This window comes from Pollachius pollachius (assembly GCF_949987615.1).
Source record: "Pollachius pollachius genome assembly, chromosome: 18".
NCBI classification, from domain to species: Eukaryota; Metazoa; Chordata; class Actinopteri; order Gadiformes; family Gadidae; genus Pollachius; species Pollachius pollachius.
Window position 1 is genome coordinate 14,863,307 of NC_136951.1, and position 12,193 is coordinate 14,875,499.

The 12,193-nt window shown below is 49.6% G+C and overlaps 1 protein-coding gene across 1 annotated transcript in view; it reads left to right on the plus strand.

Moving 5' to 3' along the window:
• Nucleotides 1-393: 393 nt before the first annotated feature.
• The window catches only part of LOC307089586 (chemokine-like protein TAFA-5), a gene marked incomplete at both ends in the record, with an annotated part of 90,038 nt that continues 78,238 nt past the window's right edge, over nt 394-12,193 (plus strand). The window contains one exon of the mRNA XM_079755935.1: nt 394-487. Coding sequence (XP_079612061.1) covers nt 394-487 — 94 coding nt within the window. The remainder of the gene's footprint in view (nt 488-12,193) is intronic.

The window sequence follows — 12,193 nt, forward strand, 5'->3', positions numbered from 1 at the left end:
CCGGAGGAGACTAAACTAAACCCTGCCTCCGGAGCTCGGAACGGTGGAAACAACCGGAGAGCGATTCCCGCGCGCAGTTACCGGATCGCTTTATATTATTAAAACCCTGGTGGCGCAACGAGATCTACGTCCCAAGGCACGTCCACGTCCCACCCGGACTATAAAGACCCTGGTGGCGCAGACTCCCCCCCCCCCACACACACACACACACCGGACGCGGGGATCCAGGTCCCGAGGCAGGTCCCACCCGGACTATAAAGTAGGAGTTCACGAGAGAGGAAAAGACGCGCTTTGATTCTTCCGTTGGAGCTGAAGGGGACCGGGTTGTTGGGTTGTTGGTTCGAGTCCCAGAGCGGATCATGGGGATCGGCGCTTGAGCCGCCAGCAGCCAGCATGCAGCTGCAGCCGCGGGTCGCGTGGGCGCTCGCGGGCGCCGCGCTGTGCTCCTTCCTCCTCCTGCTGCTCCACGCGCGCCTCCTCAAAGAAGGTAACCGCGACGACCGGTGAACGTTTGCTGATTATTATTCGTTCTTATTGTATTATTATTAGCTAAATATGGAGGCTACATCAAAAAATACAAAATAAAATAATAATAATAATAATAAATGTATAAATGATAATTATTATTATATTTTGTATTTTTTGTTGTAATTATTATTATGGTTATTAAAATAATTAAATAGATCGATTATATTAGGTGTATTTTTAATCCGAAAGAGGAAGGCACGGTTCGTAAACTTCTATTTCTGTATTTCTGTACTGGAACTCGGAGTGTCAGACGTGGTGTGTGCGTGTTGGATGTGTGAGTGTGTTTGTGAGGGCTCTCTGCAGCCTGCTGCGCAGTGCGCGAGAACACACGAACGACGTCCACACTGCACTGGGCCCGCCGAGGCGTTTTACACCCTTTTACATCATCCCGCCACAACAAGTAGTTCAGCGTCGCGTGGAATTCAACGGAGAGACCCGAGCTCGACTCGGCTCGAGTGTAATAAGCAGGATAAGTTGTGGTGAACAGTATAGTCTCAGCATCAGTAGAGTCTAAGTAGAGTCTCCGCAGAGACTCAGTAGAGTCTCGGTAGAATCACAGTCTCAGTGGAGTCTCAGAAAAGTCTCAGTAGAGTCTCAATAGAGTCTCAGCCCCAGTACAGTCTCAGTAGAGTCAAAGTCTGAGCAGAATCTCAGAAGAGCCTCAGTAGAGCCTCACTAGAGCGTCAGTAGAGCCACAGTAGAGTCTCAGCAGAGCCTCACTAGAGTCTCAGTAAAGTCTCAGTAGAGTCTTAGCAGAGTCTCAGTGGAGTCTCGGTAGAGCCTCCGTATAGTCTCAGTAGAGATTCAGTCTCAGTAGAGTCTCAGTCTCAGTAGAGTCTCAGTAGAGACTCAGTCTCAGTAGTCTCAGTAGAGCCTCAGTAGAGTCTCAGCCTCAGTAGAGTCTCAGCCTCAGTAGAGTCTCAGCCTCAGTAGAGTCGCAGTAGAGTCTCAGCCTCAGTAGAGTCTCAGCCTCAGTAGAGTCGCAGTAAAGTCTCAGCCTCAGTAGAGTCTCAGCCTCAGCAGAGTCGCAGTAGAGTCTCAGCCTCAGTAGAGTCACAGTAGAGTCTCAGCCTCAGTAGAGTCGCAGTAGAGTCTCAGCCTCAGTAGAGTCGCAGTAGAGTCTCAGCCTCAGTAGAGTCTCAGCCTCAGTAGAGTCGCAGTAGAGTCTCAGGCTCAGTAGTCAGTAGTCAGTAGATGGCACTAGAGTCCATCCGCTGGGGAAAATCGATGTCAAGCAGCTATATCGCAATCCCTTAATCCCTGACCCCCTCCCTCTATCCCTCTGTATGTCACGTCTGTCCCTCTGTCTGTCTGTGTGTGTCCCTCTGTCTGTCTGTCCCTCTGTCTGTCTGTCTCTGTATGTCCCTCTGTCTGACTGTCCCTCTGTCTGTCTGTCTCTGTTTGTCCCTCTGTCTGTCTGTCCCTCTGTCTGTCTGTCTCTGTATGTCCCGCTGTCTGTCTGTCCCCATCCCTCTGTGTGTCCCTCTGTGTCCCTCTGTCTGTCTGTCCCTCTGCCCCCTTGTGAATCCTCTCCCTGACAGTATCAGTGAAGCCCCTCCAACACGCTCGCCCAGCTGTTGTTTCTGTGTTGTTCAGAGCGGGAAGAGACTGCGGTTTTGTGTGTGTGTTTGTGTGTGTGTTTGCGTGTGTGTGTGTGTGTGTGTGTATGTGTGTGTGTGTGTATGTCTGTGTGTAGGACATGCTGGGCTCTATCCGCAGGGCAAAACCCTGTCTCCGCTGTGTTCTGACATCCCATAATGACAAATATATATATATGGCAATTAAATCGCGTGTGTTCTCAATAGTGTTCCTAAAACCGGAAGTTTCCACCTGTCACTCACTTCTGTTGGACCCCTTTAGGAGAAGAAACCCTTAGGAGAGAGAGAGAGAGAGAGAGGGAGATCTTGTGTGTGTGTTTATGTAGTTTTTTTGGGGTGTGAGGGGGATATTTTTTAATACATGGGGATGAATGTGAGTGTATGCACACTCGTAAGCACACAAACACACACACACACACACACACACACACACACACACCTTCCCTAGGGCAAGGCAGGTGGAGAGATTCGCACCAGCAACTTCACTTCTGTCAGTGAGTGCACGAGCGTGTCCCCGTGCGTGTGCGCGTGCATGTGTCTGCGTATGTGTGTGTGTGCATGCATATGTGTGTTCGTACGCGTTTGTGTGTGTGTGACTGACGTGTGCTCAAGGATCTCCGGCTCCCGTTCAGTTTACCCTGGATGCTGTCCTTTTACAGCAGCGAGCATGTCATCTGCACCGCCACACACATACACACATACACACACACACACACACACACACACACACACACACACACACACACAGAGACACACACACACAGACAAAGAGAGAGAGACACACACACTCACACGTAGCGCGCCGCGGGCGCGTGGCAGGTCGTCTCGTATGTTTGCATGCCTCCGTGCTCATTCAAGGTCCCGTCTTATTGAAAACTGCTCAGGAGAGAGCGAGAGCGCGCGAGAGAGAGACAGAGATAGAGAGTGGTTTAGGGAGAGAGAGTGAGTGGTTAAGAGAGTGAGAGAAAGAGAGAGAGAGAGAGAGAGAGAGAGAGAGAGAGAGAGAGAGAGAGAGTGTTATACAAAGGAAAAGATGTACTTGAGGCTATGGGCGGCCAAGGTCAACACCAGCTGTGTGGCCGGGTGGAGACATAATGAATTCAAAGGACTGCATTAGCGGCAGTCTTCTGAGGACACACACACACACAAACACACACACACACACACACAGGCTGAAACAGAACAGCGGTGTGGTGTACCGACACAGTCGTACTCGAGCGCACACATTGACACACACAAATGACTGAAATTAAAATAGAAATCTTTGAGATTCCTCCCTGGTGTTTCTCAACTGCTTCTGTCTGGTTGTGTGTTTGTGTGTGCGTGCGCTTGTCTGTTTTAGTGTGTGTGTGTCTGCGTTGTCTTAGTGTGTGTGTGTGCATTTGTCTCAGTGTTTTTCTGATATGAAATATTGGAATGTATGTGAGTGTGTATGAATGTGTGTTTGCTGTTGGGAAGTGCATGACAGGAATGTGCCTTTAGGTTCATTTATATAAATTTGAAATATCTGTGTTTATTTGTGTGTTTCTGCTTGTATGTGAATGCGATTGGAATTAGTGCTAAGGTGCATTTATTAGAACACGCAAATGCGAGTGTGTGTGAGTGTTTGATCACATGTGGTTTTGTGTGGTTGTTTGTATATGTGCATATGATAGGAATTTGTGCTTAGATGCTTTGCCAACCGGCTCGGTGTGTGTGTGTGTGTGTGTGTGTGTGTAGGTGTGTGTGTGTGTGAGTGTGTGTGTGTGTGTGTGCGTATGCGTGTGTGTGTGTGTGACCACGGCCGTGGGCTCCTGTCATGGCCATCCTGGGATGGAAGGATACTACCTCGCTAGCTAGCATCTCCAGTTACCTCCTTCTCAGCATCGATTACACCCACCTCAAACTTATACGGCGAGCATCAGCCCGTGGTAACCGTGGCGATGGCTGCCGTCTCTTCCTGCTGCAGAGTTTGTCCAGAGTACGAGTGATGACCGGGGGGCGGGGGGGGTCATATTAAGACATTATGGGATACATTTCCACACCTCATATTTCTCACGCTGTCCACTTCTATAATTCGAGCAACGGGGCGAATCACATTTACACCGATCGCTGCAGGGAGATGTAAAGCACGGCGGTCTGCGCATTGACAGCTGTTTTCAAATTCCACTACGTGTTGTGGAGTGTATGTAAGAGTGTGTGAGTGTGACTGTGTGTGAGTGTGTTTGTGTGTGTATGTGTGTGTGTGTGTGTTCAGGTGTGTGTGTGTGTGTGTGTTCGTGTGTGTGTGGGTGTGTGTGTGTGTGTTTATAAGGGTAAGTGTAAGTTTGTGTAAGTGTGTGTGTGTAAGTGTAAGTGTTATTGTGTTTGTGTGTGCGTCACGTGCATGTGTATGCATGCAAGTACCTCTACATGTGCATGTAGCAATGCACTGAAAGAATCACTGTACTGTTCAATTTAATTATTTTATTTCCAATTCGGATGTAATATCAGATGTTAAAACGGGCCACCATTTTATGTACGCCATGTATCAAAATACACGGTGTACATAAAATGCTTACATCCGATAGGATGTTAGCACATAAAATGGTGGCTCATTTTACATCATTACATCCGGACATCATTATTTTAATACATGGTGAAAATTTAAGAGTGACAGACCGAGACATGAATGTATCCCAATGAATACGTTCCAGTTAAGGTTTTATAAAAGAAGTACGTGAGGTTAATGAGTGTTATGAGGAGCGGGCGAAAGTAGAGTTTGAGGGAGGGCAGCATCTCTCCACGAGGGATTAGTGGCTAATTATCGTCCCGGCTAAGCGTCTCATCTCTGTTTAAAGGATTAGTCACGTGTGTGACGCTGAGGTCAGGAGTTTCACAACTAAGTAAACACCAGAGAAAGTCAAATGTTAAATCTTGCTTCCCCAACAGAAAGTATTGCCATCGTGTTCGCGGTTGCGGTGTTCTGCCAAACTTATCGACGCCAACCGAAACAAGGTTTCAGAGGCAATTATCGGTTGACAAAAAGTGAATTAATGTGATACATTTGAAAATTATTTTGTCATATTTTGCCGAAAAATAATATTTTTAAAAGACAGTATATTATTTTGGAATTTATTATAGTGTTGATTTTGTAATATCCCTTACCAAGCTCATAATCGTAATCAGGTTTTGTTCTATAAATACCATGGGAGGAGTTAGACCCTCACAGCGTCAACATGTTTTGAGATGACGAGAGACAACAAGAGATAAACATTCAGCATCCTCGGAGGGGAATCCAGCGGCCACCGCGGCAGCAGCAGAGAGATGCACTAGTGAGGCACCGCTAAAATAAGAGGACATAACCAAAGATAATAACCATACAAATAGAAACAGGAACACAGATAAAAGCCCTGATATCTACACCGGATCTCTGAAAGAGATGATTTAACATTTGTACAGACTGTCAATTAATTTGAATATTTAAATTTTTCTATTTATATTTCTAATAGTCTATCATAAAATATAAGGATCATCAATTGTCAATTGGATGAAAATAAACATATACAAATATGAATTAATGTTTTAATTTACAAATTAATAAGTCCAAAGGCAAGACAGAAGGATAATTGGTCCAACATATATACATTTTTAATAAATGTGATTTTAAGAGTCTGGAGTAGGGATTAAAGTAGAATACGTCATATTAACACGACATATTTACCCAACATATTCATCCAACATAAATACCCTACATATTTAGCCAACATATTAACCCAACACATTGACCCGACATATTGACCCGACATTTTTACGAGGTATATTACACCGACATTTCCACCCGAAATACTTACCGACATATTTACCTCGCTGCCCAAACACCATACATTTTTTAAACGCCGTTGCGGAGTCGACCCCAGAGTCCCACCGCCACGCTGTACCACGCCAACGCTTAGCCTCTACAAAAACATTACAAAAAAAGAGTTGACCTTTAAACATCAACTCCTGCCCCGTTTCCCACGGCGGAGGAGGAGAGCGTTACAGTGGACCCGCGGAGATCCCTGTGCAGCCGTTCCTCGCCGCCCGGCCGCCATTTGTTATTTATGAGGTCATAACGGGAACCGCTTCGACCCGGGGCCCCCGGAGGCCCGCTGGCCTTCTCCGCCGGCTCCTCAGGGACCGCCACGACCCATCGATTCTCATTTTGAACCCAGGCGCCGGCGCCGGGCCCGAGAGTGAGGGAGCCGGGATGTATTCAGGCTGACCGACGGCGGCCCTCAAGGTCTTTGCTTTATTACTTCCTGCGCGCGTTCCCCGGTCCTCAGGTGGCTATCTGGGTCAAGTGGAGCCAACTTCTCCGCTATTGGCTGTCAGGGGCGGCCCCGCGCTCTGACCGCGTCTTTATTTATGAGCCGGTGGAAAAGAGAAGGGCTCCGACCTCATGTTGACAGTTAGGAGTCACCTCCCGCTCTCCTTCCTCGTCTCTCCCCATCGCCCCCGTTCTCTGCTCGCTCGGCTGTTTCGCCCCGTGATCGAATTGGCGTTCGCCGTCCCGTCTGTGTTTTGCGCTCCAATTCTACTCGGCGCCTCCGTCCGTTTTTGGGCCCCTTCTCAAGGTTTCTCCCCCTCTGTTTGGCGGGGGTCTTCCTTGTCTTTGGACGGCTCGGGGGTTAGGCCTGTGTCCTCAGAAGTGGGCCTTCTGAAGAAGCCTTTTGTCACAATAACTCTGATCAAGGACTTAACTTAAGCTGATTTGTTAAAGATCCTAAGACGATTCCCATTGTGGACATTGTGTCTCTGCGGCGGTGGAGGTATTAGCGTGGGATTAAGTGTTTGAGGCGCGGCGGCGGCGGCGGCGACAGCGGGAGAGGTGTGTCCGTACATCTGTAATGCCGCCTTACGTTGCCGTATGTTAATCAGACGACGGCGAGGAGTGCGGGAGGATGTGAGCTCATGCACAGCCCCGCAGCGACGCTCCGAGATGAAGTGACACACGGATAATGCTCTTGTATGTAAAGCCCCTCCTCCCACCTTCTCACCCGGAGGCATGCGCGTGGGAGGGGTACATGGCGCCGCTCTCTACAGACTCTCGCCAACGCTGGATCACCCTGAAGCCCTTTTTTCCTCACTGCCGTTATTTTCTCACATAATCCCGCCGCAAACAAATTTAAATTGAGTGCAATTTATCTTTAATGGTTAGTATCAGCTGTAATCCATAAGGGCAACGCGCATTAATCAATTGCATAATTGATTCATTACCTAAAGGCTCGGCTAATTAATTGACTGGGATGAATCAATCACCGTGGCGGCGGAGGCAGGAGGAGGCAGGATTCCTGGGTTTTCCTGGAGGTAATGGGAACCCTCGTCAAACCACAGCTGTCCGTCTCATGGACCCCTGTTTCTGTTTTGCGTCCCGGCGCTCGTGGAAACTTCTGGTATTTACGCTCTCGCCGTGCTCCTATTGATCTGGTTCCCACCGGTTCCCGGGGTGTGAGAGGAGCCGTCATGCTCCTCCCGGTCCAATCGATGGCCGGCTGGCGGTAACGGGGGGCGGGGGCTTGGCTTCTCGCTGGCTTCCGGAACTATCGACGGCCCGAGAGGCGTCAACCAATCAGAAGCCGAGCTCTCTGGAATGCCCCGCGGGGTCGGACGCCCCGAGGGAGATAGAGAGAGAGAGCGAGAGATGGAGATCGACTCTGGGGGCCGTCTTGTTGGCCCTCGGGTCGGACGCAACCGCCAACCTCACCCAGAGACCGCCGCCCCAGACTTAAACACTCTTCTCACGCACCGGGTGGGCGTAGAGCCTCTTTAGAGAGGCAGCCGGCTGACTTTAACTGACCGAAACATTAACAACCATTTCCAAACAATTAGAGCCGACTAAATACGGAGCACAAAAAATCCAATTCGCTCTAATTCAGCGGCTGATGGAGCAGAACGGCTCTGGGCTGTGAATGAGAAACCCCCTCTGCAACACACTCACAGATCACTCGTCTCCTCGGTGTCGCGGCGGGCGATTGTGATTGGCCGAGGCAGTGGGGTGCAGCGGCGGGTTGGGGGGAGGGGGGAGAGGCGATGAGGGAGGGGGGCCGGAGTTAAGGGGCGCAAAGGCCCCGTGACGAGGGTGGGGGTCAAGGGCCACGGTCGTTAGGCGTATCCTGGTGGCCCTGGTTACCGTTGTGGGCGTGGTTACCGTTGTTGGATTGGTTACCGGTGTGGGCGTGGTTACCGTTGTTGGATTGGTTACCGGTGTGGGCGTGGTTACCGTTGTTGGATTGGTTACCGGTGTGGGCGTGGTTACCGTTGTTGGATTGGTTACTGGTGTGGGCGTGGTTGCTATTGTCGGTGTGCCGGAGATGCTCCCAGGCTGAAGGGCTACCGTTGTGTCCGTGGTGACTGTTGTGGCCATGGTAACCGTTGTGGCCATTGGTTAGGGTTATGGGCGTGGTGGAGCCTCTCGGGGGCGGAGGTTTGGATGAAGGTTGTGGCGGTGGTTGGGCGGAGGTTGGGGCGTAGCGGCGACGGTCTGCTTGGTTTAATGGGAGAGGGGAATCACTGTGTCTCTTGGAGAGGCTTCATGGAGACACTCGGTTACGGTCGCAGGCAGCCAGCGAGCCTCAGCTGGGGGCGGCCATGCATGCAAATAAACAGATGAACTCAGACTGACACAAGCACGCCAGACGCACACACACACACACACACAAGCACATGCACACACACATACAAACGCCCACGCATGTATGCATTCACACACACACACACACACGCACACACACAAACACACACACACACACACATAAGCATGCTCGCCCCCACACACACACACACACACACACACGCCCACACATCTATGCATGCACAGACACACACAAACTCAGTCCTCATCAAACACACACAAACACACAGAAACACAGAAACACATGGCCACACATATGTGCATGCAAACACACACACACACACACACGTACACAAACTTATGCTCACATACACACAGATACATTTACATTCTCACCCACACACACCTGCTCACACACACACACACACACACACACACACACTCCTAACACTGGGGAAGGATCCAGTGTTAGGAGAGGTCAAAGGTCAGCAGAGCTTCGGGTTGGATGACCGAGAGACGCCCAGATTCGGGCGGGGAGAGGTTAGAAACGTTTATAGCTTTTGGCCGGTGAACTTAGAGATGTCCCGGTCATTTGTCCACTGACCTGTCAGACAGTGGGCGGAGGAAGAGGAGGATGATGAGGAGCAAGGATGCTGCTCCATCAGCACTTTCCTCCTGGGGCAGCTTCTGGTTGCCCTAGCGATACATCCATCATTGCCGTTGACGATGCTCCGCTGTGTTTATATATATAAATATATATTTAGATAAATACATACACATTCATATAGATACCCCTGTCTATAGCTCACAGGCTAACACTCTAGCACACTCGAAGGCGAAGTCAGACCGCCCCTCCAATCAATGGCGGCATCTCCTTTTCCTCCCTGTGATCAATAGATGGTTAAGTAGTTTACTGCTCCCCGCGCTCGGCTAACTGGCTCGAGAGGAGAAGGTTTCTCCGCCTCGAGGAACGCGCCTGTCAGGTGGTCCATCTGCGTAAAAAAACATTTAAAATAAAAACAATTGTTTTACATACTTTTTTATAGGCTGTGTATTTTTGATGGGCAGGACATGCGGATACCAGAGAGAGGGAGTGATATGACGCGAACAGGAGTCTAACCTGGGCAGGGACAAGGTGTATAACCTCTGTTGTCAACGCACTACATTTACATTCAGGGCATTTAGCAGATGCTTTTATCCAGAGCGACTTATATATCGCTGTCGGTACAGTAAGGTTATACATAGAACCAAGTGCCAAGCACTAACCAATGTTAGGTTAACCGATTCCCGGTATACGACAAAGATAGCTAGGAAAAGATGGTACACAAGTACTATTTTTAAGCGCCAGGACTTACAACATACAATAAGTGCGTAAGTGGTGCGGGGGGGAGGCTATGCAGAGTCTAGGTGAACTCTGAGCACTTGCTTGTTAATTAATACACATCGATAATCCAAAACACGGTCACCGCGTCGGTAGACCAGCCTCACGGATCTGCGGTGCCTTCAGGCCTTGTATTCATATTTTATCAGTGGAGGACGAGAGCTTGAGGACAATTTCCTGTCCTCAGTCATCCTCCTGTTTTTGTGCTTTATCTCCATTCACCTCTCTCTCTGTCTCTCTCTCTCTCTGTCTCTCTCTCTGTCTCTCTCTGTCTCTCTCTCTGTCTCTCTCTCTCTCTGTCTCTCTCTCTCTCTCTGTCTCTCTCTCTCTCTGTCTCTCTCTGTGTCTCTCTCTCTCTGTCTCTCTCTCTGTCTCTGTCTCTCTCTCTCTCTCTGTCTCTCTCTCTCTCTCTCTCTCTCTCTCTCTCTGTGTCTCTCTCTCTCTGTCTCTCTCTCTCTCTGTCTCTCTCTCTCTCTCTGTGTCTCTCTCTCTCTGTCCTTCTCTTTCACTCTCCTTCCTCTCCCAGACGCATCTCCCAATCTTAAGACCCTCTTTCCCTCTTCTTTCTACGCCTCGTCTCTCTCCGTCTCCCTTCTTCCCCTCTCTCTCTCTAACAATCTTCTCATTTTGGGTTCCACCTTTCCCCCTCTGTCAGACGTTGTGCGCCGACCCAGACGCCGATGCTTGGATGTCTGGCCGTAGCCCCTGCTGTGCATTTCACGGGGGGGGGGTGGGGGGGGTTTGCAGGGTATTGGCTACGCCACGCCGCCGCGAAACAAATTGCATGTTTCTCTTTAGAGAGCTAATGGAGGGTTTATCGATTTTAACAGGCCGGCCGCTCACTTTGTCTCGCCTGTCAGATTGTGACTAAAGCAATTTCATAAAGATCATTATTCGCCTTTTCTCGCGGATGTTTTCCAGCGGAACAGGGCCCCCTCTCTGGTCGCCCTCGCCCGCCTCTCGCAGCCAGCTCTTACGGTTCAATTGAAAGAAAATTAGAAGGGAATGACACATAATGAAAATCAGTAGCAAACATTGGCATGTCATATCCCCTTAGCTTGACTCACCCTTGAATAAATTGCATTGGAGGGACCCCATTCCAGGGCACGCATCCAACCCAACCGGGCTAATGGGTTTAGCCCACTGTAAAGGACAACTGCTGGCGTTATAGGGCTATAACAACTTGTGTCACTCATTTAGCCCGTAATGCTATTATGCAGCATGGAGGGCAAGGCGCTGTCACGGACGTTAGCCTAAAAAGAGCGGGAACAATGTAGCTGTGATGATGTACCCTAGCCGCGCGGTAATCACCGCAGGCTACATCACCCCAAGGCTTCAGGAGATGGAATTAAATGTCAAACTGATTTTTATCGTGCCGGAATAGGGGGTGGGCGGGGGAGGGAGGTTTAAGTAGTTTAAATGTTTAGATAATTTGGCCCGGTGCCACTTGTTGAATTTCAAGTGAGTCATTGGGAGCTCTTTGTGTTGCTAGGTCGCAGGGAAGAACGTTCTAGAAATAGTGGTTCTGACGAATATAACGGTTTATATTATTATATTTTAGCAGTGGAGGACTAGGGTTCATGAACAATTTCCTGTTCTCAGTCATAATCCTGTTTTGTGCTTTATCTCTGTTCCGCTCTCTCTCTCTCTCTCTCTCTCTCTCTCTCTCTCGCTCTCTCTCACGATCTTCTCATTTTGGTTTTTACTTTTCCCCATCTTCTCTCCCCTCCCTCCCTCCACCCCCCAGATATTTTCTATAACCCATACATTACCTCTAACAAATCGATCGCCATCTCCCCATCTCTATCTGTTCAATTCCCATTTCCTCTCCCCCGTTTCCCCCCCCCCCCTACATCCCTCCCTTAACCCCCCGCGCTGCTCCATGCGTGTAAACACAGAACACGTTAATTGCCTTTGTCTTTTACGACTTACACCGCGACTAGCGCGTAGCTTAGCGCTTAGCTTAGCGCCCGCCTTTACGGTCCTGTCGATATACGCACGGTGCGGCGGTCAGCGTTAAAGACTTACGATAACGACCTGCGTCCGACCGCCGCGAAGGAGAGCTGGACTCCATCATATGGGTCCGCCGGAGCCCTCGCTGCCAAACTCATAAAT